General features: G+C 40.4%; 1 protein-coding gene across 7 annotated transcripts in view; it reads left to right on the top strand.

The window, feature by feature from the left end:
* The first annotated feature begins 8,237 nt into the window (after nucleotides 1-8,237).
* Nucleotides 8,238-27,499, top strand: part of KIDINS220 (kinase D interacting substrate 220) — a 105,169-nt gene continuing 85,907 nt past the window's right edge. For 5 of the 7 annotated variants that reach the window (XM_063077676.1, XM_063077673.1, XM_063077675.1 and 2 more), the window contains exons 1-4: nucleotides 8,779-8,921; nucleotides 18,565-18,708; nucleotides 23,242-23,340; nucleotides 24,137-24,235. In XM_063077676.1, the coding sequence (XP_062933746.1) occupies nucleotides 18,601-18,708; nucleotides 23,242-23,340; nucleotides 24,137-24,235 (306 nt within the window). In that variant the 5' untranslated portion in view covers nucleotides 8,779-8,921; nucleotides 18,565-18,600. Of the gene's footprint in view, nucleotides 8,317-8,778; nucleotides 8,934-18,564; nucleotides 18,709-23,241; nucleotides 23,341-24,136; nucleotides 24,236-27,499 lie in introns of those variants that run through there. The other 2 variants (XM_063077672.1, XM_063077671.1) reach the window with 2 other exon arrangements.

Genomic DNA, 27,499 nt, shown 5'->3' with positions numbered 1-27,499 from the left:
GTAGTGATTGCGTGGAAGTTTCTTTTTATGTCCAGAGTCATAGCATTCAATGTATTTATGTTTGCCAAATCATCTCTATGTTTATCAACATTCAAACTGAAACTTTGCTATCTTCATGCAGCCCTGTATAGTCCATCTTGCACCCCACCTCAACTCCCAAAACCCTACCACCGTCCCTAGGATTTCGTGGCACATCATTAGTAAGGAAAAAACATCAAAAACCCTATTTCCTCAAACTTCTTTACCTTTTGCTCTAATGAAAACCCAGGTCTCTCCTTGAGGACGTAGCATTCCTTGCAGCCCTCCTAATGATGGCTGGTTTCTCCCTCATGCCTCTCCTGTCACTGGGCCTGGAGGGGAGGTACGTCCCTCCTTCCTCCTCATTGTTATATGCAGACATTTGTCCCTTCTTTCTTCCTAAAATACCTGTGTTTAGAAGCTCAGGCCATCTGACATCAAACTTCCCATCTCTCTTTGCTGCCACCATCTGCAGACTTTCCTGGGTTACTCCCTTCTAGAAAATATTAGAATCTGGTTATTTTCACTCTCTCCAACACAACACATGATTCTTGATGATTCCGATATCCTTGTAGAAGAGCCTTCCAGCACTCTGGCCTCTTAGTTCCCTGACCTGCCATCCTCCAATGATCTTGTCCCCCTTTCTACCTAGGCCACCAATAGGCCTGCTTTAGACCTTGTTACTAACGATTAGCCTCCCCTTCAAGCATTCCACTCCCAACTACCTCCTCATGCTCCATCTTGCTCCCTCTAGTACGAAGACTCCACCAACTCTTGGACACCACCGTACTTCTAGTCCATGTCCTTACCCTGCTGCGACCCCGGTATGTAATTCTGTGTAGTCCATTTCATGTACCCTCAACTCCTTTGTTCTTGTTTCCTTTCATCAGATTCACCTGGTATAAAAATAAACCCTGCTTAGATCCAACTGGCTTCCTTCACTGCACCAGCACCTGGGCAGATGACGGAGTCCTGCGACTAGTCTCACGCCAGCGGTGCCCGGCAGCGTCAGGCAATTCTACTCCACATCACTCGCTCCGCTTCCCTTTTCCTAGAAGACTATTTAATACCTTCTCTGCACTCATCTCACCTCCTGCACATTCTGCCCGCTCCTCAGTTGCAGCTGGGTAACTTTTTCTATTTTACTGAGCAGTTATGAGAACCTCCACACATCTCTACTTCCTCCACATCTTCCAACCTGCAGACGTCTCTACCCCTAACTTTGCCTCCTCCTGCATTACTTGTGAATAAATTGTCTGCAGGATCGGATCCAGGTTTTGTGGGGCTTAAAATTGGTAAAATTCTAGAAGAAAAAGATGATAATATTAGGTTTAAAAAAATGAATATTTATTTAAGATAGAAAAAGAAATCACAACATATTACAAATTTAAAAAATCTGACTACTACTGTAAAAAAAAAAACTAGAAAAAGAATATACTATTTTTATTAATTGTCCAGTATCTGATATTATTAAATAACTACTTGATATACTTTCTCCCTTTAATTTTTTTTTGGGTTGCATACTCATTGCCTCTTCAAATGCTGTTGATTTTGTAATAATTTCTATAAAGAGAATAGAAAGATAATGTAGACTTTCCACTAGCATGCTTGATTAAAATTTGTTTTTTATTGATCATTGAGATATATAAAACATGCAGCTTTCCACAGATGTGTACTCAGTGTCGTACTACTACAGGTTTCTGTCCTAAAAGCACAAGAATTCTGATGAATTCTGTATTATATGGTCCACAAAGAAAAAGTATGGTGAATTTTTAATTGTATGTACTGAATCTGAAATATATACATATATATATTTAATAAACTTTTTATTTTAGAATAAGTTTAGACTTACAGAAAAGGTTGTAAAGATAGTACAGAGTTCCCATACACCCCACATAACGTTCTCCAGTTGTTAACATCTTATGTTGGTATGGTACATTTGTCACAACTAACAAACCAGTGCTGACACATTATTATTAACAATGTTCACACTTTATTCATATTTCCTTATTTTTATCTATTGTCCTTGTTCTGTCCCAGGATCCCACACGGGATGTATTATAAATTGAATCATCACGTCTCCTTAGGCTCCTCTTGACTGCGACAATTTTTCAGACTTTCCTTGCTTTTAATGATCTTGACAGCTTTTAGGAGCACTGGTCAGGGCTTTTGTAGATAGTCTCTCAATTGATATTTACCTGATGTTTTTCTCTCGAATATATTTTGACAGGACAGAACTAACTTTTTGACTAGGTGTAGATAAAAAACAAATTTTCCACTTAACAATTTTACAAGTCTAATGATTGAAAAACTATTTCATATACTAACTTCTGGTTCCATCTGTTACAAACTTGTTTATATTCCATTTCCAAGACACTTTCAGTACGAGGCATCTACTTTCCAATATGCTAGGAATCTGATTCCCTCTTTCCATCTCTACTGCTATTGCTTTTGTCCCAGGAGCCATCACCATTTCCTTGTATGACTACAGAAGCCTCCTAAATACTTTTCCTACTTCCGCCCTTGTTACCCCCAGCAGTCTGTTTTTCAAACAGTAGGCAGAATGAGTTTTTAAAAACATGTGAGTCATATCCCTTCTCCGTCAAAACCCTTCTGTGGCTTCTGCTCTCACCTGCAGTGAAACTGGCTGTCTTCACTGTGGCCTTCAATGGCCGACTAGCGAGGGCTCCGTCTGAGCCCATTGCCTACTTCTCTTGCCCTTGCTCAGGCTGTGCCAGCCACCTGGACCTCATGCTGTTCTTTGAACATACCAAAAAGATCCCCACCTCCAGGACTTTGTACCTACTGTCCCATCTGCTTGAACCACCTTCCTCGAAACAACGCACAGCCTCTTCCCTCACCTCCTTTGGACCTTTGCTCCACAGCGCTTATCACCATCTGCCAGATGATACGTCTAAGTTCCATGGAGAAAGATGGCAGGGACTCCATCCCCACCACTGCATCCCCAGTGCCCAAGTGTGCTGAGCATATGGTAAGCATTCAATAAATATTTGTTGAATGGGCGAATCACACAGTGGCTCATTCACTCATTCAAGAGGTGTTTGACATATAGTAGAGCTCATTACTGTGGATGAGTAGAAGGAATGAGTGAATGGAGGCTGATTCCACAAATGAAAACCTCTACTGATGCTCCTGGTAGATCACTAAATAGATTTCCCATAGCTTTTTTATTCTTTTCTTATGAGCAATCTCCTGGTAAATTTCCAGGGGATTCTGTTTGCTTGGGTTACCAAAGCTTTATACTAACTGTACATTGCTTCAGGCTTAGTTTTCAGATATCTTGTATTGATATTTGATTGGTTTATCTACTTTTCTACTACTGCCCACCCATACTCTGATTATACAGCTGTACTAGCCATTTCTTGGACTATTTCTCACTCATGCTCCTACTTAAGCAAAAGGATTCTGCCTGCTGGAAGTTCTAGCCAATCCTGTAAGGGGGAACGAGCTCAAATCTTATCTTGACAGAGAAGTCTTAATCTCTTCCTCTTCAAAGCATATATCAATATATCCAGAGTGTAGAAATGAGAGGGGATAAAAGGATAGGAAATTCAGAGAAGAGGGTAAGAGACATACAGGATGTTGGTAAAATATCTAACATATGAGTTCCAGAAGGGGAGGAGAGAGAATGTCAGAGACTTTTTTGATACTGATGAAAGGCAACAAGTACTATGAACTCCAAGAAGGATAAACAGTGGAAATTCAAAGGGCTGCGAGGGATAATTTAGGAAAACTTAATCTGGAAAATATTATAACTAATTATAAAGCTATGGTAATTTAAACAATGTTGTATTGGTCAAGAATACCAAAAGGATAACTCAAATTGAAGTCAATTTATAACAAAAAACACTTTGTAGGCAACTTGGAAGTAGAGGAGAAAAGATTTAAGACTTCATAAGAGACAAATGGAAAAGCAGCTTTCTTTTGGTTAAATGTTGGTTTTAGAGAAAGATACAGGAAAAAATTATAAAGTAGAATCATTAATAATAAAATAAGTTGAATCTAATGCTGTTAAATGATATGTTGACCCAAATTTTTAATGTGTCTTTAGCAAGGGGAAATTGTTTGATCATTTAAGATATGATAAAAATGAAACTAAATTTTATGATAAAGATAGGGGACAGATGAAATTTCAAAACATATACCAACTAGCAGATCTGAGTATATGTTTTTTATGGCACAACAAAATTAACCATTAACCCATAGTCTCATAGAATTCAAGGGGTTTAAAAATACTAACCAATGGAACTAATGAGATATTAACTATCTCTTTCTGTTCCAACAGCTTTTATGGGTGAACTGTGCTTGTGAGGAAACTTTGGCTTTGGAGGCTAATAGAGATTCAAGGTGCCAACTTAGCTTGGGTGAGATGCCAAGGCCTTGGAAATAGGCAGAGATCCCAATTTTGAAGAAGGGGAGGGGTGAACTGAACCTCTTGCTAACTCAGTGTTACCCTAAAAAGTACTTTTGATGTCACACTGTAAACCAGTGGAGTTGGATGTTAATTTTGAGTAGAATTTCCTGACCATGCAATGCCCATTCCCACCACTTGGTCTATATCATGCCCCTGACCCCTGTTTGATCTCCCGCTTTCTTTGAGGGCATTGCTCACCTGCTGCCAGTGCCAGAGGCCCCTCACTCTTCTGAGTTACCGCTTTCTTGGTTCTTGCCTGTGCTATTTCGTACTGACCATATTCTCCATTGGTATATCACCTTTCTCTCTAATTGGATTCTACTCTCAAGAAGAGAGACCCAGAATCTCTAGTCTCTATCAATGAGTAAGAATTTGATGATGAAAAAAGCTTTGGAGTATAAAACAGCTGTGGCAAGAGAGGAGACTGGTAAAGATATGAAGAGAAGTGACATCGACAATCGTCACTCATCAAGGCGAAAAATAACATCTCAGGAGCATACCTGTTACCCTCCTTTCAATAACAGAGGTTTAAAACAATGAGTTTGATCAATAAAATTTATGTTTCAAATCTCTGTTTAAAAAGTCAGAAAGGTGAGATTAGGGGAGTTATTTTTCCCTCAAATATTCATGTATTTTCCAAATTCTTTCTAATGAACACATATTCCTTTTATAATCAGAGAACAATTTTAAAAACAACATGGTGTGTAAAACATCTTCGGATTTGTATGCCAAATACAATCCACAATAAAACTGAAATCATGTAAAAAGACTTGTACTGCTGAAATCATCATTCCAAAATGCTGATACTGTTGAAAAAGATGGAAGGGTGATTAAATGACAGTTTTGAGGGGGCAAGTGGTGAGGAATGGAAAGATAACTCATATTTTTCCTTCTGCATTTAAACCACATGACAAGTCAGGAAGCCAGACTTTTAATATGAGTGATTTTGCTGGAGCAAAACCCTGAGGATGCATTTGCCAGAAAGCTTGCCAGGCAAGCTACATAAACCACGAAAAGACCGAAGAATGTAGAACGAGGGATATACTGGAAGCAAAACTAAGGAGAAAGCATTTTAGTTATATTTTGCAATATTACATTGTTGCAGGAGAGGAGGAGTGTTAGAGCCCATAGGTCTGAAAGGAATAAACAGCATTTGGCATGAGTCACAAAATATTTATTATCGAAGTAGATCTAATTTATTAAATGCAACCATTATTTGGGACGGAAGATCGCCATCCAGTGGGATCACAAAGCAATTTTACCCTAACCCTAACTGCTCCTACGAGCGCCCTGTGTCCACTTCGTTTCCCACCCTGGGATGACGTTTTGAGTAGGTCTCATAATTTTCCTGGCCATTTTTAGATCATAAAGTGTTACACAGTCACTTTTAGTCATTAAAAATTCTCATTTTAGTAATTAAATGCCTGGCCCGGTATAATAATAAAAGCTGTGAACTTGAAGTTTCTGCCCCCCCCCCCCAGTGTAGACCTGCAGTGGGGGTGGGGGCTGGTTGGTGAACCTGCTCTCTGCCGCCCCTGACATCTGCCCCTCTCTCCTCTCCCATTAAAATGCGGGCTAATGTAAAGCCTGTTTCTAGGAGCTGCTTTCCAGGCTGTGGTCTGGACTGCTTTCAAAAACTGTTCCTCAGGAAAACACCTTGCGCAGTGAGTACCCTCAGGGATTTTCACTTGGTGGGGGTGACAGGGGAGGTTCAGGTAGCAGGGGAGGGTGTCTCATCGGTGTCTGGGACTGAATGTTCCACGTCTTGAGATGGGGATTTGCAAAGTTCTTCCCTGAGAACTCCCCCGATGTAGTCCAGCAGTCCTTGGATCGCTTAAACGAGAGAACCCACACTTCTCTGCCCCCTCCACCCTTGCTTACTAAAGTATTCCAAGTTCCCCAAAGAGAGGCCTTTCATTCAATTGTGGGAGATCCCCCCCGCCCCCCAGTGGTTCACACTTGGGATGAGCCTGGACCTGCCTAAAGCCAGTCAGTCTCCCAGGCTGGTTGTGGAGGGACTGATGGTTCCACTAGCTCATGATGCTGCTGGGTTACAGAAATCATGGGGAGGAGGGTGGGAGTGGAGAGCCTGGGGCTTGAGGGGTGAGGTGGGTTGGAAAGGTGGAGGGGTAGGGATTATTATGGGGGCAGTACTTCTCAAAGTGGAATTTGATAGGGGGAGGCACTTAAGTATTCAAGAACGCATCTCTCTGAGTCACCGTTTCATTAATCAACATACTTCAGTGAGATCTTGTGACTTGTGACCCAACCTCTGATATATGACCCATATTTTCCCTTTGTGTCCAGAAACCCAGCAAGCAAACCTGTCATATGCCTTGCTGACTGTTCAGATAGTCTGTTATGGTTAGAGCACAGGTTCCCATTCTGGGGCTTGCAGATCCCTGAGACCACAAATTCCAGTTCCCCTGTTGCTTTCACAATCCGTGGTTACTAAAAGGACACCTACTGTCCTTTGTAGGTCCTCAAAAAATTGACCTTACAAGGGGATGTTCATATTTGAAATCACTTATTTAAATACAGTGGGACCCAAACCAAGTCTGAGAGTGATGTTTTATTAAAATCAGCTGGGGAGATATATATATATATTTTTGTCTTTTTCGTGACCGGCACTCAGCCAGTGAGCGCACCGGCCATTCCTATATAGGATCCGAACCCGCGGCGGGAGCGTCGCTGCGCTCCCAGCGCCGCACTCTCCCGAGAGCGCCACGGGTCGGCCCAGCTGGGGAGATATTTTAAAATCCACGTTGCTAGACTTTGCCCCCACAAAGTGTCAAGTCTTGATTTTTAAAAAGGTCCACAGGTAGTTGTGATGTGCACAGATTGGTAACTACTGGAAAGCGATGTATCAACCTGGCAACTCATGACAAAAGCTAACAGGAATATGGTTTTATCAGAAGTTGGTATGACCCTCATGAGACAATGAGCGAATACCCCAAAAGCATGTAAGGAAGTCGTATATGGTATGGTTTCTTTGGTAATTGCTTGCTAAGGCCAGAGACTATGCTAAGAAAGTTGAGGGGTTGGTGGTGCGGCAGGATATACGGATGGAGTAAACCCTCTCGTGGGGGGAAAGTCAAGCAAACAGGTTAAATATGCTTTATTTAACACGTACTTCTGAGTACTGCAATGTTCTCGGCACTGTGGAGTAAGAAGGTGAGCACAGAAGATGGAAAGACTAACTCTGCAGAGTCAACCAGGAAGGTTCATAAAAGAGGGGTCCCCTTAAGCTGTATCTTCACAAGATAAATCGAATTCATCTGTTGGAATCAGGTGGACAGAGGCAGGGAAGAATGTCCCGTTGGGGAAGGACACTTTGGAAAGAATAGAGATGGGAAGGAGTTGGCGCAGTGTTCCAGGAAGGGCACGCATTTGCCAGCCTTGGGGCAGGGGTGGTAGACAGAGCAGGGGTGAGGTCTGACAGGGGCCGCTCCGAGGAGCCCTGCGTGTTAAGTACCATTTGGGAATTTACTCTATGGAAACGGAAGGATGCTGAATGTAGTAGTTTAATGAAAGCTGTGCTGTCACCTAGCCAGCTCCTGCAGAAGTGGCCGGCGGGGCTCTCCACGGGAAGGCACAGTAGTTGGGGGCTGTTGGGACAATCCTGTTTGGAGCTTCTGACGCCTTTAAATAGAGGGGGCGGAGCAGGGACGGAAGTGGCTGCAGCCCGCTGATGAGGCGACACGGAGGTGGGGAGGGGGTGTGTGGGATGACCTCCAACCTTCTGTCCTGGTGGCTATAGGGGGGAGTCAGCCTGTGAGGGCAGCGACGCAGGAGGAGGAGCTCGTTGCGGGATGAGTGAGCCCAGCTCTGGGCAGAACTCTGGCACCGTCCTCAAATTTAAGGTAAGCGGAGTCTAAGGAGGAGGAGCCTTCCAGAAGAATGGGAGGAAACCTTCCAGGCGGGAGTCTTTAACGAGGTCCAGCGGGGCTGGCGCCTTCTGCAGAGGTGGGGAGGGGGCCGGTGCGGGGCTGCCGAGCGAGGGGCAACGTCCTCTGAGGTTATAACCGTGGTTTATTTCTCTGAATACGCTTGATTATAATGGTAGATAGGGGTTAGAAATTAACCGTAATAAATGACAATGACAGTGAAAAAGGTGTTGCCTGGGGCGCTCGTCAAAAATGCCTGTGCTGTATTTGAAGGTCAGAGGGAGGGCGCGCAAGGCCTCAGGGCCCGACGGTTGCCACCGCCCCCCGCCCCCCGCCCGGCGCGCCTCCAGCCCCCCCTCCTTCCCGCCCCAGGGGGCGTGGCTACTCGACGCCCCGCCCCGGTTGCGGCCACGTGATCTGTCAGTTTGCAGAGAAGGAGGAAGATGGCCGCCGGGTGTGGCGCGGGCGACGCGCTGAAAGCAGCCGTCTCCCCCCTTCCCGGCCTCTGACACCGCCTGCGGCCGAGCGGGCCCGTTCCGCCCGAGCTGAGGGCGCCGTCCTCGGGGCCCGGCTGTGACACGGTCAGTGAGGAGGTCGGCCAGCGGGGCTTTACCGGGTGACGGGGGAGGAGGCGGGTGCGAGGCTGGGGAAGGAGGGAACTCAGGCCGGGCGGAGAAGGGGTCCGGGCCGTGTGGGGACAGCGGCCAGGCCGGGCAGGGAGAGGGCGCAGGCCGGGCGGGGAGAGGGGGCGAGGTCGGGCGGGGAAGGGGCGCAGGCCGGGCGGGGAGGGCGCGAGGCCGGGCGGGGCGGGGGCGAGGCCGGGCGGGGAGGGGGTCCGGGCCGTGTGGGGACAGCAGCCCGGGCCGGGCGGGGAGGGGGCGAGGTCGGGCGGGGAAGGGGCGCAGGCCGGGCGGGGCGGGGGCGAGGTCAGGCGGGGAGGGGGTCCGGGCCGTGTGGGGACAGCGGCCAGGCCGGGCGGGGAGGGGGCGAGGCCGGGCGGGAGGGGGGCTCAGAGGCCCGCGCGCTCGGGGTCCTGTTTCCGGGGCGAGTCTGCGTGTGCTGGGGCGCCGGGAAGGCCTCCGGACTTGGTCAGTCTTCCACGGGGCGGAGAGGCGCCGGTGGGGTGGGGTGGAGAATGTTAGTGAAACAGTTGTTTTCTTTGGCCCAGCAGCCGCTGGTACACCCACCCCCTGATCCCTGTAAGTTGTTACCGCCGTGGCAGACGTTCGGGGTTTCTTTTCCTGGGCTTCCACGGGCGAGGTGGTATTGTTCTCCTTTGCTTTCACGAGGGGCTCCATTGCTCCATTGTCTTGTGCAGGCTTAAACGCTTGGCAGAATATCAGCAAGCCATTGATTACCGTGCTTCCATGATTTACTTATAGGGATACGATTTGTTAGCCTGCAGTATTGGTATTTTTATTATTTCAAATTGTTTTGACATATAGAAAGGTTTAAACCAATGAAAAATATTTTTTATTAATAACTATGGAGCCATCTCCCTAGGGGTGCTTGTTTAAAATGTAGCTTTCTTACCCTTACTTTCGGAGATTCCCATTCATTTGGCCTGGGGTGTGGCTCAATAATCACCCCTAACACTGAGGACCAGACATCTACGTTTTTGTAAAGTATGGTAGGGTATCCTGTACAGAGCCATGGTTGGGAAATGCTGTGGCAAGGTGTGTTCTTTGTTCTCCTCTAGCTTTAGTGTGGATACTTTCATCACAGTCCTTGTGGGTGCTTGTTAAATGTCAATTTCTGGGCCCCATCCCAGATCTACTGAATACGATTTTCTGGGGGAGGAGCCCAAGGGATAGGTGAATTTGAGAAGCTTCCTAAATAATTTTGATACACACAAGTCTGAGAATTCTTGTTCTACACTGTGTGTGTAAATGATTACACATCTGTTTTTCCAAATACAGGATGGATCTCTAAAACCCAACTTTTTTGGAACACTTCAAATTCAGACTGTCCAAGCACCCTACAGCCCCATTCACCCAGCTGGGATGATGGGGAGGGAGGGGGAATAACCATGCAGGGAAAAGTCCACTATTTCTCCTGAATCCTCTTTTTTTTATTAATGCCAATACCATCCTTGAGTCACTTACACTTGGTGTCTAGTCATCTTTGACCTGTTCTTTTCTTCTTCAATCATTCACATGTTTTCTTTTATTTTTAAATTCAGAATGTCTTTTCTAGATATTTTGGTGGGTCAGAAAGGTCAAATACTGGGGATTTTATATTGTTCAAGTTAATATCTCTCATTTCTTCTCTGTTCCCGTGGCCTGGTCCCTGTCTTGTGGGCTGTATGTTTTGGTGATTCCCTGCCTGGTATCCAGCATCTTACTGTGTTTTTGCAGTCTAGGTTGCATACACTGCTGGGAGATTAATTTTTCTAGGGTCATGTGTGAGTGTGCCATCCCCTTCTGCTTTTGCTCAGGAACTGTCAGTTTCTCTGCTTTATGTGCTGCTGTAAGAAGTCAAGAAACAGAAACGTAATCTTTTACTTCAGGGCAAAGGAGACTTATAGGACAGAATGTGAATCAGCCAGAAGTCAGGATCCCGGGCAGCTCCACATTTTACATCTCTCAGGAGCCACTTTGGTTCTCTTACTTAGGAGGAGTCTTTTTCTCTGTTTATGTCTGCTGACTTCTCTCTCTGCTGATGGCTATCTCAAAACTGCCATTTTCCTCATGGCGGGTAATGATTGGCTCAGCCTCTATTTTCTAATTCTCAATTCTGGAGAGAGGAATCTGATTGACTCAGCTTATCTTTTCTAGCAGTCACATGTCACAGGTCATATGCCCATCCCTGGTCATGGCTGATGGTAGAGTACATGGCTGTTGAGGGTAGCAGGGGCTGTGGGCAGGGCAAAGTCCTTTAGAAGAGGCATCTTTAGTATACCTGTGCAGTTATTCAATTTGACAGTTATTGGTTAAATTTCTACTTGTTCTAGACCTGTAATAGGTTCTAGAGGTATAAGAACAAAGGAGAGAAGTACTTAATAGATTATTTCAAAAGTGACCCCTGAGCTGGGTTTTTAAGGATATGTTTTGGTTTGTTAAGAATGTTAAAGCTGGAGATAGGAGGAATAAGTTCTAGTGTTCTACAGCACTGTAGAGTGACTATAATTACTAACAATTTACTATATATCTTTTTTTTTTTTTTTTTTTTTAAAAGATGACCGGTAAGGGGATCTTAACCCTTGACTTGGTGTTGTCAGCACCACGCTCAGCCAGTGAGCGAACCGGCCATCCGTATATGGGATCCGAACCCGGGGCCTTGGTGTTATCAGCACCGCACTCTCCCGAGTGAGCCACGGGCCGGCCCTATATATCTTTTAATAGCTAAAAAAGAGGATTTTGAATGTTCACAACACAAAATGATAAATGTTTGAAGTGATGGATATGCTAACTACCCTGATTTGATTGTTAAGCATTGTGTATACTATGGAAATATCACAGTTTGCCATAAGTATGTACAATTATTATCTGTCAATTAAAAACGATAATAAAAGCAAAAATATACGAACGAAAAGAATGTTAAAGCTGGGTTGGGCATTCTAGGTAGTTGGTATAGAACAAAAGGAAATAGTCCTTTCTCATAAAGCTTACATGCTAGTGGGAGAGACAGCTATTAAACAGGTAAATATGAAAATTACAAGTTTAGAAAAGTGCTGTGAAGGAATAAAAAGGATCCTATAATGGAGGATAATCCAGGTTAAGGGAATCTGCTAAGAAAGAATGGTTAAGGAATGATAATATTCTATTATAACGTAAAATAACTAATATGTATTTAGCTCATATGTGTTAGGCACTGTTTTAATCCCTTTGCATGTACCTGTGCAGTTATTTGAAGATTGGGAAACTTAGACACTAAGGTCAAGAAACTAGCCCAAGGTGATATAATAGTAAAGTCTGGAGTCACACTTTGGTGATCTGGCTGTCAGGCCCATGCATTTGACCACTACATGAAGCTGCCCATTAAGAACAAGGCCTTTTTGATGAAATAACATTGAAATTGAAATGTGAAATATGAGAAGCTGCATAGTTTTCTTCTTGTGATGGAATACATTTTTTCTCTTTTTTTCCTAATAAAAATGAATAAGGCTTATCATATCAGGTAAAACAGTGCAGCACAAAGATGCATAATGGCAAAGCGAATCATCTTCTGTCAGTCCTACCTGTTAAGATGACTGATTTTAGCAGCCATGTGTGTATCCTTTTACACTTTTCTCCTTGTTCTGTGTACGCACTGAATATATTCATATATAGGGATCTGGTTTATTTATCAAGTAGGATCATACTATATACATATTGTTTAACATGACAAGGTGTCATTGGTTTTACTATATATCAACAGGAGTGGATTTAATGTTATAATTTTATTTTGTAATTTCTAGGTACTTATTATATATGTGCCCACAAACATGACATTATGAAATAGATCATTCAGTGAAATTTATTGAACACTGTCAATGCTGTCTAGTCAGAGACCACCAGGAGCACACCTACAGTTGAACAAGTTTGGTCTTATTAACTCCTTGCAATGAAGGAGAGTGAATACCATAGGGAACCGTGGGGTATCTCTGTAAGAGGTCGTTAGGAAGAACTTATAGGACTTGAACTTGTGTTAGGTGATTTGGGGAAGTTCAAGAAAGCAAGGCTTTGCCCTATATTGGGTGCTTCAGAAAGCAGGGGATGGGGGATGGGAGTGGGGCTGATGGTAATTCTGCAACTGGATATTTTAAATGTTACCTAGAAGGCAAGAGGAATGGAGCAAGGCTAAAGCTATAGTTGGTAAAGAAGCAGCACTCATTCATATTAGCCAGGATAAGGAGATATTTTGGCATTTTTTTGGTTTAAACAATGTTCATGTTTTTCTCAGATATGATTCCAGAGTGGTTTTGTTTTTGTCTTGGCATCAAGGACACAGAGTGACCTTGTTTGATGTTGGTGCTCTGTGAAATTGTTAATGTTCACATGAGAGGACCAATGCCTTGCTGTGCATGCCAGGCCAGTGCGTGACAGTCAGGGGCTGCTTTTTGTCAGCCCCTGTTTTGTAGGCATTGTGCTTAGATGGAACATGGGTCTTGCCACAAGAACTTGTAGTCTAGGGGGATGTGGAGAGAGTAAGTAAAATGGAAAGTTGAGAGGAATGAGCAGTCTGCATTTATATGTATACGCAGGAGTGGAGGAGCCCCAGAGGAGGGACACTGGCCCAACTTGGGGTGAGCAGCCAGTCAGTGAAGGCTTCCAGGATAAGATAATGTTAGAGCCATATCCTCAAGGAGGAGAACCTGTCCAGGCTTATACGAAGGTACTTCAAAAAGTTCATGGAGGGCCAAGCCCGTGGCGCACTTGGTAGAGTGCTGCGCTGGGAGCGCGGCGACGCTCCCGCCGCGGGTTCGGATCCTATATAGGACTGACCGGTGCACTCACTGGCTGAGTGCCGGTCATGAAAAAACGACAAAAAAAAAAAAAAAAAAAAAAAAGTTCATGGAAAAATAGAATTGAAAGATAATATGAACTTTTCGAAGTACCCTTGAATATGTGGAGGATAGGCTTTCTAAGCAGAAGGGGCAGCAAGTGCAAAGGTCTGGGTAGAGCATGGGAGGAGGGGAGAAAGAGATGAGGCTGGCATGGTAAGATGGGACAGATTGTGAAAGATCTGTGTGCCCTCGTCATCATTATCAAGAATTGACTTTATTCAGTCTTCACTGTGCTTGGTACAGAGCAGAGCTTTCCAAAGGAATTATATAACTGAATCTTCACAATGGCTTTAAAAGGCTCAGAGAGCATAAGTTCCTTGAATATTGTGTGGGTAGTAAAGCCATCATCTTCTCTTCTCCCAACCAGGATTTCAAGAGGAGTGTATTGTGGATCACTCTTGAATCAGTGTGGCAAGTGGATTGGAGGGGGAAGGGCTGGAAAGAGGATGCACAGGCTGATAGCCTGTCACATTGGCCCTGGTAAGAGGTGGTGTCATAGTCATTTTTAGGATAGATGCCTGTATCACAATAGTTCCTTCTTTTCTGGAAACAGCACCAATACTCTGTGACTTTGTAACCCCCTCTCAACTTTGGGACTATAGTTTATGGTTCTAGGTTGGCAGCTGATTCACTCTGGGCACTCAGAGCCCTTTTCTGTGACTTTTGGATCTGGGAACAAAGAATAGACTGCTTTCTGTTATATTAGAAACTATCTGAGTTGAGGCAACATAGTTGTGGGAAGCCAAATTCCCATTTGTGTAGAAGTTGGTCTAGAAGACAGTAGATTAAGCCAATAGAGAAAGAGAATCCTACTTACGTTTGAGGTCCAGTGGCACCTACCTTTCCTGTCGTGTGGTTATGGGAAATAAACCAGTATCCTTACAATAAACTTTTCTGTTTTGCTTAGGCTAGTTTATGTCTCTTGCTGCCTTAGAAGTCTTAATTAGTACAGACGGTAAAGGCCTAAACTAAGGCACTGAGAGTGGGGTTGGCTGATCTCAGAAGAGAGGAGATAAACGGCACGGGAAGTGTAACTGACTCTGGAGAGAGAGGTAGATGCTTTTCTACAGTGGATATGCGGTTGTTCTAAATGGAGGGAGCCAGTTGAGCGAAGGCAGGCGTGTGGAGCAGCGTGGCAGTGGGGCAGTTGTGAGTGCTTCAGCTTGGCTGGGCTGCAGGGTGAGGTGTGGCTGGTATAAAGAGGGAAGAGCCAAATCCTGGATGCCTTATTGAGGTATTAGGCTTTATCCTGTAAGATGCTGGATGTTGGTGATAACTGTTAATAAAAATCTCTTATGGTTTCCAATGATAAAAGTATCACATTCCAGAAAATTTAGGAAATAAAGGTTATAAAGAAAATAAAAATTACACTAATGCCCATCATGTTCTGTTTCATTTCAGTATTTAAAAATGTATATATTTTAAGTAGTTGAGATGCTGTATATATAGTTCTTAATCTTGTCCCCCATATCATAAATCCTAAGCATTTTCTTAGGAAACATTTTGATGACTGTATTATTCTACTTTATGATTGTATTATAATTCTTATAATACCCATCTCTAAGTTTTTTGTTGCTATGAATAAAATTGTGTTATACTTAAAATCTTTGTCCATGTTTCTCATTTTTGGAATTGATTCTAGAAGTGAAATTATTGGATTAAATAACATAACCCTTTTTTTTGAGAATTTTTTTAAAAGTAAGGTATATTGAAGTTTAATTTATATATAATAAAAAACCGTACAGTTTTGAATTTTCACAAAAGTGTGTGATTGTGTAACTGCCCCCACAGTCAAGATATAAAACATTCATTAACTCCCCAAATTCTCCTGTACCCCTTTGTAGTCATCTCGTTCCCCTACCTTAAACCCTGGCAACCCCTGATCTGTTTTCTGCCCCTATAGTTTTCTCTTTCCAGAGTGTCATATATATAATATCATATAGTGCAATAATTTCCGCCCTCTGGCCCCTAAAGATAGACTTCCTTCCCACATGCAAAACATATTCACCTCATCCTAAGGCCCCCAAAAGTCTCAACTTGCTGCACCATCAACTCAAAGTCCAAAACCTCATTTAAATCTCATCAGCTCAAAAGTTCTAAATCTCATCGTCTAAATCAGGTATGAGTGAGACTCTGGGCATAGTCCACCCGGAGGCACGATTCAGGACACAAGTTATGTGCTCCAAAATATAGTCTGGGGAGAGGCATGACATACCAGTTATAGACATTCCTTTTCAAGAGTGGGGGAAACTGAGGGAAGAGAGTGGTCACCAGTCTCAAGAAATTTTATTCTCTCAACAGAACAAAAGTTTTCGATGAACTCTTGAGTTATCAGTTTTTTTTAGTGGACCATGCTTTTAGTGTTATATCAAATAAATCTTTCTTCATCCAAGGTCATTACGATAGTCTTTATTTTCTACTAGAAGTTTTATTATATTTTCAGATATTACATTTAAGTCAGTTTTGAGTTAGCATTTGTGTATGGTACAAGGTATGGACTGAGGTTTGTATATTAATTTGCATTTGGATGTTCAGTACTCTTGGAGCTTGCGTTCTAGTTGTGGTGGATGGACAATAAACAAACAATATGTTGTTTTCCTGATGGTGGTAAGTGCTATAGAAAACAATAAAGCGGGACAAGGGGGTGGGAGTGCAGGGGCCGCTGTGAGCATGTCTGAGGTTGTTACTCTCTTACATCACATGTCAGGTTAGACTTTTCTGATAAGGTGAGCTGAAGGCAGTGAGGGGCGAGCCATGTACATGTCTGGTGGAAGAGAAGTTTAGGCAGACATGAAGGCATTGGAGAAGGCTGGGGTGGGACAGTGCCTGGCATGGTCAAGCAGTCAGTTGGGTGCGGGGAGTGGTGCGAGATGAGGTCAGAGGTAGAGCATGGAATAGAGGTGAAAGGCCATGTCACTTAGAGTCATTTAGGCCAAGGTACAGTAGTTCCTCTTTGTCTTCGGGGGATACATTCCAAGACCCCCAGCAGATGCGTGAAACCACGATAGTACCCTTTATATACTGTGCACAAATTTCTTTTCCTTCACAATTTCACAGAGAGATGATTCATTCTTACCTAGATCTTAGCAACCTCAGCATTTGATTGTTTTCTTTCAGGTTGGGAACTTTCACCTTTTCACTTAAAGGCAGTACTTTATGGCTTCTCTTTGGCCATATCCAAATTGCTAGCATCCCTACTCTTGCATCTTGGGGCCATTATGAAGTAAAATAGAGGTTACTTGAACACAAGCACTGCGATACCATGACAGTCATCTGAGAATCCAGACGAGTACTAAGTTATTAACGGGCAGGGAGTGTCTACAGCGCAAATGCGATGGACCAAGGGGGGATTCCTGTGGTGGGTGGGACAGAGCGGGCTGCTATGAGATTTCATTGCATTTCATTTCATTCATCAGAATGACGTGCAGTTAAAAATATATGAAGTATTTGTTTCTTGAATTTGCCAGTTAATGTTTTTGGAACACGGTTGATCACAGGTAACTGAAACTGTGAAAAAACATTTGATTTTGCTTTGAGTGCTTTGAGAAGCCACTGGAGGGCTTTGTGCAAAAAAAGATGCAGTCTGATTCAGTACTATTCAGCACGGTTCTTCAGTCACCTTATCCCCTCTCCTGGGAGCTGGTTAAGAATACAGATTCAGGGGCCCAGCCCAGACCTACTGAATTAGAATCTGTGAGGGTAGCGCCCAGGAATTTGTGGTCTACAAGCTCCCAGGTGGTTCTGATATATGTTGAAGTTTGGTTTTTTAAAAATTTTATTTCATTTTTGATTGACAAATTATAATTGTATATATTTATGAGGTAAAATATGATGTTTTGATACATTTATATATTGTGGAAAGAGATCAAATCAGGCTTAATAACATACCCGTCACCTCACGTACTTACCATTGTTTTGTTGTGAGAACACTTAAAATCCACTCTTCTAGCAATTCTGAAATAATACAGTTCATTATTATTAACTGTAATTGTTAACTAAGCTGTGCAATAGATCACCAGAAGTTATTCCTCCTGTCTAACTGAAACTTTATACCCTTTGACCGACATCTCCTCTTTTCCCTCAGCTTCTGGTTTCTCTGGCCCAGCTTCTGTTTTCCAAGATCACTGTGGTGGCACTGTGGAGGAAAGACTGAAGGGAAAGCAATGTGGAAGCAGGGAGACCAGTTAGGAAGTTCTCACAGTGGTCCAGGTTAGAGGTCAAGGTAGAAGCAGGGAGACCAGTTAGGAAGCTGACAGTGATTTAGGTACCAGGGTGGTAGTGATGGAGGTGGAGAGGAGTAGTCAGATGTGCTGTATATTTTATAGGTGGAGCCAAAGGGACTTGCTAGTAGTTTGAATGTAGGGTGTAGGAAGAAGTGATGTCATGGATAATTCCAAGGTTTTTGGCCTTGGAAGAATGGAGCTGGAGCTGCCAGGTACTGAGATGGAGACAGCAGGAGGAGCAGTGGAGCACTTGCTCATGTTTGGGGTGGTGATGAGGACGGTTTGTGGATGGTTCTGGAGTTCAGGGTTTGAAGGAGTTAAGACTGAGAGGAGTGTAAGTCTTGGGAAGAGACATCTTGTCAGCATTTTGAGCTATGAGGCCTTGTTTTGACTCCTGCTGCTGAAGGTGTGTTTGCACAAGCTTAACGTTAAGAAAGATATTATATTTAATGGTAACTTAGTTTTTTTTCTAACCACAAATTATGTGTATTTTGTCTAATTTGCTTTTAACAGATATTGAAATAAAGATAACTGCAGCTTTCTGTGAAAATGTCAGTTCTGATATCACAGAGTGTTATAAACTATGTAGAAGAAGAAAACATTCCTGCTCTGAAAGCTCTTCTTGAAAAATGCAAAGATGTAGATGAGAGAAATGAGGTAAGGCTAAGTTTCTAAAATTAAAATTAGTTGTATGTAGTAGGTAGTCAACAATATTTATGTACATGGTGTACAAATATAAATCTTTTAAAAGCTACTGAATTAACAGTTAGTACCTTATTACTTTTTTTTGACATGAGGTACCATTAAATGTTAACTCTGTCATTAAGGAAATCTTGACATAAAAATTTTGTTATTGTAAATAATGTTATGATAGCTAATGTTTTTATTGAGTATTTATGCAAGTATTATGGGATATATCTTATATATCTTAGCTCATTTAATTTGCATAGTAACTGTACAAAGAATAATATTGTTATTTATCTTGATTTATAAGTAAATTACTTAATCCCTCATTTTCTTATCCAAGATATTATCTGATAGAACTCAAATTTGAACCCTGCTGTAATTGACTTTAAACTATAATCTGTTTATGATCTACTTTTTTTCTTTGAGTCGTCAGAATAAAGTTCATCTAATGATAATGCCTTTATTTTCAATGTTTGTATATTGAACAAAATATATTTTGGTTAGCTAACATCATTACAGTCATCCATGATTATGAATAGTTAAGAATTGTAAATAGATATAATATTTATAACTGGAAATTGTTCATTGTTATAAAATAATTACTTACATAAGTGTTTTATTAGCATATATTAACATTTGGAATAATAAAATGTGACAGTTTAAAAAGATTGTTTCGCTACATAGACTTATTTTTAGGGAATACTGAGAAAATAGCTTCACTTAGAAGGAGAAAAATAGCATATCAATAGCATAAAATCATATTAATCTTATTGCCATAAGGAGTGAAGCATGTTTGGCATAGAGCTTAACTTAGCATCATGCATGAGATAGCATTTAATGGATATGAATTATTATTATATCCAGTTTAATATTGCAGCAAGTTAAATTGGAGTTTTAAAATAATAATTTGAAACCACCTGGGATTGTTCAGTTATGGTTCAGTGTGAAGGTTGGGGATAAAGTTGCTTTCTCAAGGCCTTTTTTTTTTTTTTTTTTTTTTAGCATTTTGCTTCTACAATTTCAGATAAAATTTAATTTATAAAAAGTTTAAAAAATTGTTTGGAAATTTCTGTCTTCTTTCCTGTTTTTAAAAGTAGAGTACTTAAGTAACTTCGTGTTAATGTGCTTTAGTTATCAGTTTTACAAAGGATTCTTAAATATTAGATTAATTAAATAAAATAATGTGGGTAAAGTTGCCTGATACTTTGCTTAGCATGTAATTGGCCACAATCAGTAAATACTAGTTTCTTTCCTTCTTTTTTTTCTACTTTATTTATAAACTAGATAAATCTCTTGGCCTGTGAATATTCTCAGTGATGGCAAATCTTTGCCCTTTGTTGAGTAGTGAAGGATTTTACTTTTATTCTAATTTATTTTTGAAAAGAACAAAAAGTCACTCTCAGCTCTCCATGGTACAAGGGGGTGGTGTAAGGCTGGACATTATTCTCCTGCTTAAGAAAATGAAGTGAAACTTTAAGAGGTGGATTTTGGTATGTGTTTATAAATAGACTCTGAAGTGAATTTCAAAGAAGAATTTCAAAATGTTTTAGTTTCACTATAATTATTAGAAGAAGTATATATACCCTTCAAAGGTGCCTGTTTTAAAACTGGTTATTTAGGTCTAATGCAGGTAAACAGATAGAAATGGGAACCTAGGTATTGGGAAAAGCAAAAAGTGCTGGAAGAGTAGAAGTTTGCGTTGCAGCCTCTGGGAAGCTGAGATAAATATGGTACCAGTTGCAGGGGACTTCAGTTGTTGTGTAGTGTTCTTTTTCATTTCTCGTGTGTTTTGGTTTGAGGTCATTGTAAGTAGTAGAGCAGGGGATGTGTGGGTTATGTCATCTTACGTTTTTTGAAAAGAGATAGATTGGAATTTTCTGGGATATGTGAGTTTAGGTGTGGAAGGGACCTGTAGTGAATCATTTTCTAGTGGAAGAATAAAGTTGTCATGATATGACAAGTTACTCTGTATCTCTACAACTGTAGTCACTAGATAGTTAAGCAAGAACTAGAAGAATCCAAAGATAGACTTTGTTTGAAGGCCCACCTTATGAGGTAGTTATCCTCCTACCTCTGGGGATGTAACAAAACTTCATGGCAGCCTTTCCTGAAAATCATTTCTCTTTTTGGATAGTGTTGTCACAAAAGGTGTGCCAGTTGAGAAATGCTGTGGACTGCATGTAACATTCCCAAAACAGTGGTTTAGACAAATGAATGTTTTATTTTCTTCACATAGTGACAAGCTCATGGAGCCATTCAAAGGCTAATGTGGTGACTTCAGGATATCCTGGAGGGCCCAGCTCCTCCTCCTTTCTGGCCACTCTTCACTGTGTGCCCTTACTTCACATTGGCCAGGTTGATGCCCTCCAGCTTGGTGTCTGCATAGGGGGCAAGAAGAGGGAAAAGGGCACAGACCAGTCGGATTAGTCCCCTTACAGAGCTGCCTGGGAGACCTAGCCAGAGCAGTGTCATGGGATTATCTCCAGCTACAAGTGAGGCTGAACAGTGTGGGTTTTTTTTAGCAGAGTACATTGCTACCCTCAACAAAGTCCTGTTCCTCTGGATACCGGATAGACAACTAGTAGTTTCTGCAAGACAAAATTATGACTATATAAACCTTTCATTTGGTGTGTTTCTAGTTAGTTTATCAAGTTTATACCACCTATCTTATTTGTGTTATAGGTATTGATAAACATTTACATTATTTTATCTCTCATTCTCTAGAAACACCTCTGTGTGAACTATTTGAAATGTAACTGTGACCCCAGAAAATAAACAGAAAACCCCTCTGAGTTTTTGGGATTACTATTTTGAAAACTATGATGTAAAATTTATGTATCCTCAGGGCCATGGACTCAGTTTGTTGGCTTTAATTTACCAATGACTTTGATATCTCACTTTTTTATTCCAGTAGGTTAGAAGGGAGAAGGAGGCTGTAGAAAGTATGTACAAGAACTTAGAGCTGACAGACGCATGCATACTGCAATAATTGATGTCTGTAGTTATGACTCAGAATCATAAATAATGTTTATGGTAATTGTTTAACAAGTAGCAATGTGTGCATTGCTTTTTAGAATGATGATTATCATAAAAGTTATAATCAAATTTAATCTTTAAAGGATACACTTTTTCATCTGGAAAATCTATTTATGTGTAGTACCTCATTCCTTAATGACCCTGGTTGAATGACGTAGCTACCACATATAATTTGGTACCCATTGTTATATAAGAATGTCTGTATTTAATGTGATTTACTTTTGTACTTTATTTGAACCAGTATTTGTGTTTAGCTCTTTACTTGTATTATTCTTATAATAGCATATGTTGCATTTTGCCAATTATTACAGTATACAGTATCAAACATATAAATAAAATAGACATGTTTCCCACCTTCGTGGAGTGTAGAGCCTTTAGGGGAGACAGACAATAATTAATTTTTAATCATACAAATAAAGGTGTTATTACTAACAAGGATTAGTACAGTAAAGGGCAGTTATAGGGGATTGGTAGGGAGGTGGGGAAGAGCATGAGGGCACGTTGGGGGCAGGAATGGCATGAGAGGTAGGCCTGCCAGGCTCTCTCCATCACTCAGGGCTTTTGTAGGCCATGGAAAGGATTTGGATTCTTATCTAAAAGAGCAGTGGGGAAACACTGAAGGATTTTAAGCAGAGGAATGATGTCAAATTGGCATTTAAAAAACGTGGATATTAATTAACTCCCCAGTAATTAGATGCTTAAGTAATTATTTATGTAATTGAACTTAATTTTTGGTGTAAATTTTTCTCTTCTACTTTAGTGTGTTTCAGTACCTTTACCATTGTTTAACCTGGTGCTTCCTAATCTGTTTCATGTCATGACACTTAAACAGAAAATGATAATATTTATACCGCCTTGCAGTAGATGAGGCTTGCTGCTGGAGGTGACCTATCTTGGGATCTGCCTGCCTGGGCCCTGCCTGCCTGGGAGGGCCTATGTTTGTACTTCTATAACTTACTTTTAGCACGAAGGCTGGGAGACTCTGATTTAACTAGCAGGGGCTTTAGTTTAATGAATTAAGGTTATAAGGCTTAAAAAAACTGCACATAGGTATATTTTATATAGCACCTGTATTGTTTTTGTTTATTATTTTACTTTTCTCCCTCTAGTCTTGTTTTAGATAAAACATATATATGATTAAAAACACATTCTATATCATATTCTACCAATATTATTAAAGAATAGGTATCCTGGGATTTTTATATACATTGCAGTACTTTCAGATCCTAGTATTATTCATGTTTACTTATTTTGAATGAATTTGCAATGAGAAAAAAAATTGTTTCATTTCTCTTTGGTTTTTAAATTATTAAAAACTGAAACTTAAGGTTCAAAGCTGTTTCTAAATTAAAGAAATACAGTAAACACAACTAGTGCTTAGCATACCTTCATGGAAATGTAGGTGTGGTTTATTTAACTGTGATGTTTCAGTAAAAATACAGTGTCTGTATCTTTTATACTCTCTAGTGTGGCCAGACTCCATTGATGATAGCTGCTGAACAAGGCAATCTGGAAATTGTGAAAGAATTAATTAAGAATGGAGCTAACTGCAATCTGGAAGATTTGGTATATATTAAAATAATTCACTCATTTATCTCTTTTTCTTTTCCTTCACTTTGCTGTTTTAAATGCCTGCCTACAAAATTCATGTTTAAGTTGTGTTGTTAATTGACTCCCCATAATGGTAACTTATTACATATGATAATGGCCAGAAAGATGTGATCCCTTCTGATATCACTTCTGAGGGATAAATCAACCATTCTAAGAGGTTACATGTGATTAATGTAACCTAAGTTTCCTTGTTTTCTTGGAATTGCTTTTGATGGTCACACGGCTACATCTTTTTTTTTTTTTTTTAAATTGAATGATTGAATTAAATTACACTAATGAATAAAAATAGAACAGGATACCTGTCTCCTTATCCTCTTTTTAAAAAATAGCTCTTTTCTTTATCATATAGTTTCTACACTCATCATATGGATTACTTAGTTTAATAGCCTGTGAATGTGCTCTTACATCTGATTACAGGCTCTTTAATTTCAATTTTCAGTTTCTAGCCACAAGGATCAGCTTGGAGGTTTTGATGGTCATCTTTTCTCCTTTTTAAAAAACACAGTATGTGATTAGAAGTCCAGTGAGATTACTGAACAAGCAGTTGGGAAACCATTTCTGCATCATTAGTAGTAATACAAGTAGACAGATAAGTTCTTAAGAGAGCTTCAGTATTATTTTAGAGTAGATTAGAACAGATCAAATCATGTCAATTTGGTATGATCATTTGGTATGTAAATACATTTATTCCCCTCCTTTGGAATGTTATTTTTGTTTTTAAAATGGTAACATTTTTGTATATGTGTTCAAGGATAACTGGACAGCACTTATATCTGCATCAAAAGAAGGGCACATACACATCGTGGAAGAGCTACTTAAATGTGGGGTTAATTTGGAACAACGTGATATGGTATGTGTGTTTTTTATAATATATTCTTAATTAGCTGAAATCTTATTAACAGTAATAGATATATGTGAAATCTTCTATTTTTATGTGAGGGGGTCATATGATAATGTTTCTAGGATTTGGGATTGGGCATTGAAATGACCCTCGAGCATGTTTTAAAACCCAGGAGTTATAATGTACCTCTTTTAGAATATTCTTAGTAATCATTTTCAGTTTATTCCAGAGATTAAAATTCTGAAATATTGTTAAAAAAATCATTATCTTGTAATATTTCAATGTTTTAGAACTTCTTAGATGATTATTTCCTAATATAGTACTTCAAAAGGGACATAGTATACTTTTGCAAATATTTATCAGTTGTTTAAAGTTATACTTTTCAATATAAAATTTGTGGATTTATTTTTAGAGTGTAGTTCTGTTCAGACATGCTGTCTATACACATTACAAGTTTGAGATATGATCTTTAATTATCACTTATCTCTTATTTGATCTTGGCATCTGGTTAAAACATAATGGTGAAGAAAGGGATTATTTCTGGCTTATTCAGTCAAATGTCCAGTCTTTTCAAAAGTTAATTTTAACAGTAGAAGAAAGGGAGGAAGTGATCCGCTTTGATATATAAAACATGTCTTACTTCGCTAATAATGCTTTATGAAGTAGAGATGATCTGAGTTTTTAAGAGACTGCAGCCTTCCACCGTCTTGCGCTTAATAGTATATTATAGTTTACACAGTGGTTTTACTTGTGTAATCTTATATTTGTTCTCAAAACATAGTGAAGTGTGTGAAATACATATTTTTATAGGAGGATACAGAGAATCCTTTGTTTCCTACCTATTTCCAAAAAGAAATTGAAGTGCACTGCAATAAAAGATGATGGAGAGGAGATAATAATGTCAGTAACCTAGGCAAAGGGTGGGTATGGCACCAAAGAGTAAAATGTGATGTTCTTACCTTGTTGATACAGGAGCAGAAAGGAAATGCAGGGAGTTAGCTAGTTCTCAATAATTTCTTAAAGGTACCATAACAGTTTATCAGATGAATTAATAACATTGGGTGCCTGTTCTATGCCTGGCTCCTTTAGGTGCTTATAGCCTCTGTATCACTGAATTGATTTTTCAGAATGTTTCTGTGGACTAAGGGTTAATTTTGTTCTCAATGTATAGTTGAGGAAATTGAGACTGGGAGAAGTGAATCTTTGCCCAAAGTCGCAGAGCTATTAAGCAATCAGGCTGGCTTTTGAACCTAGGTCTGCCTTACTCCAAAGGCTTTCTTCTGTATCATTCTTTTACATATATTAGCATGGGAGTTAGGAACTATAAAGTGTACATTTTGAATGTGTAAAAACTTGGTGAGATTTATAAAAAATGGTTCCTTGAACATTTTTTGGTTCTTCTTATTTCTCTAAAGTAATGATCACAAAACCTTTAACATTTAAAGGGTATTTGTATTTGGTTTTGAAATACCAAGAGTTGGGAAAACTGAGCACTATGTCTTCCTTAGTAGTTAGCGTTGAAGGAACGTAACCTTGAAGGATTTTGCGGATGGTAGGAGCCACCAAGCTAGGGGAAGGCAGAGTCCCTGGGACTTGTGTAAGGAGAGGAGAATGACCATTGAGGTTCTGTGGGGTTCAGGAATAATTCCAGGATTTAATGTCAGAAAGTCTAGTGAGCATTCTTTCTTGGGAGGATCTTTGATGGGCCACAAACTAAAAAAGGGTTTCATGAAATATAATGCCATTCCAATAGTTAATTGGTGTCAATATTTCCATTTTTGTGAATTTAGGTAAAGTTTTCTTGAGATTAAAGTTTTATCTCACAGATGCTTGTATAGGGGCACATTATTCAAATTAAAATGAAGGTATGATATTTAAAAAATTCTGGGCAGGTATTTTATAGGTTAAAATATTGGTGTATGTAAGAGTTGACTTGACTAAATGCCTAGCCCTACAATTTGACCTAAATAAATCATGTCAGTCTCTCCTTGTCTTTCATGACCGTCCACTTTTGGAGAGTACTTGTCTGATATACTCAATTTGGATTTGTCTGATGTTTCTTATGATTAGATTGAGATTGTGCTTTATTGGGACAGATGTCACAGTGGGATGTGCCTGCTTGGTGCACCACATCAAGGGGGTACATGGTATCAGTATGTATCACTGGTGATGTTAAACTTGATCTCTTGGTTAAGAGGTTGTCTGTCAGGTTTCTTCACTGTAAGGGTACTATTTTTCCTTTTGTAATCACTAAGTATTTGGGGGAAGATGCTTTGAGACTAAACATGTCCTGTTTCTGATTAAACTTTCACTTATTCATTTTAGCAACCATCAATGAACCTTATGAGCAGCAGTTATTACTGTGGTTTTATAATGATGATTTTGTATTTTCCACATTCATTCTACATTTATTAATTGGAACTCTCTGTCTCTGTCTCTGTTTCTTTCTGTCTTCTTTCCCTCTCTCCCCTCTACCCCTCCCTCTCTCTCTCCCACCCCCTGTAAAAATATATATATATACACACACACACACACACACATGCATCTTGATATAGACTCATGAATATTTATTCTTTGGGTTACAATTCAGTACTATACTTATTTTGTTGCTTAATTTGTTCCAACTTCGGCCATTGGGAGCTCTTTCAGGCTGGCTTCTGTGTCTTTTCGAGATGGTCTATCCTTTCTGGCACCTCAAGACTCTTCAGGCTTATGCTCATCTTGTATTTTTCCTGCCCTGACACTGTAATCAACCAGTTTTCCAATGAAGCTGGGCTCCTTTGATTGGAAAATGTTATTTAGGAACTAATATCTAGATGTTGGGGCGTCACTGCTTGTGGTCCTTCTCAATTAAAAGATGTGGGTAATACATGTGTATATCTGTACTTATGCATACATATACATCTATTTCTGTATCTATGTGTCTTTCTATATATTTTTAAAAATGATATAATATTGATACCTCTGTCTTCCTCTCCATATTCTCTATATTCTGGTTTAGTTTTAGAAAAATTTACACGTAGTAGAATTCACTCTGTGTTTTACAGTTTGGGGTTTTGACATGTGCACGGTGTTGCGTATCCGCCGCTGCTGTTCCGTACAGAACAGTTTCGTCACTTCAGTCGTCCCCTCATGTGGCTTCTTTATTGTCAATCCCCAATCCCTGGCCACCACTCACTCCTCAACCCCTGGCCACCACTGGTATGTTTTCCCTTGTGGTGTCTTTGCCTTTTCCCGGTTAGGACCAGTATTTTTTATCCCTTTTTAGTGATG

The sequence above is a fragment of the Cynocephalus volans genome, chromosome 14, assembly GCF_027409185.1.
Source record: "Cynocephalus volans isolate mCynVol1 chromosome 14, mCynVol1.pri, whole genome shotgun sequence".
NCBI lineage: Eukaryota > Metazoa > Chordata > Mammalia > Dermoptera > Cynocephalidae > Cynocephalus > Cynocephalus volans.
This window is presented reverse-complemented; position numbering and strand designations above follow the sequence as displayed.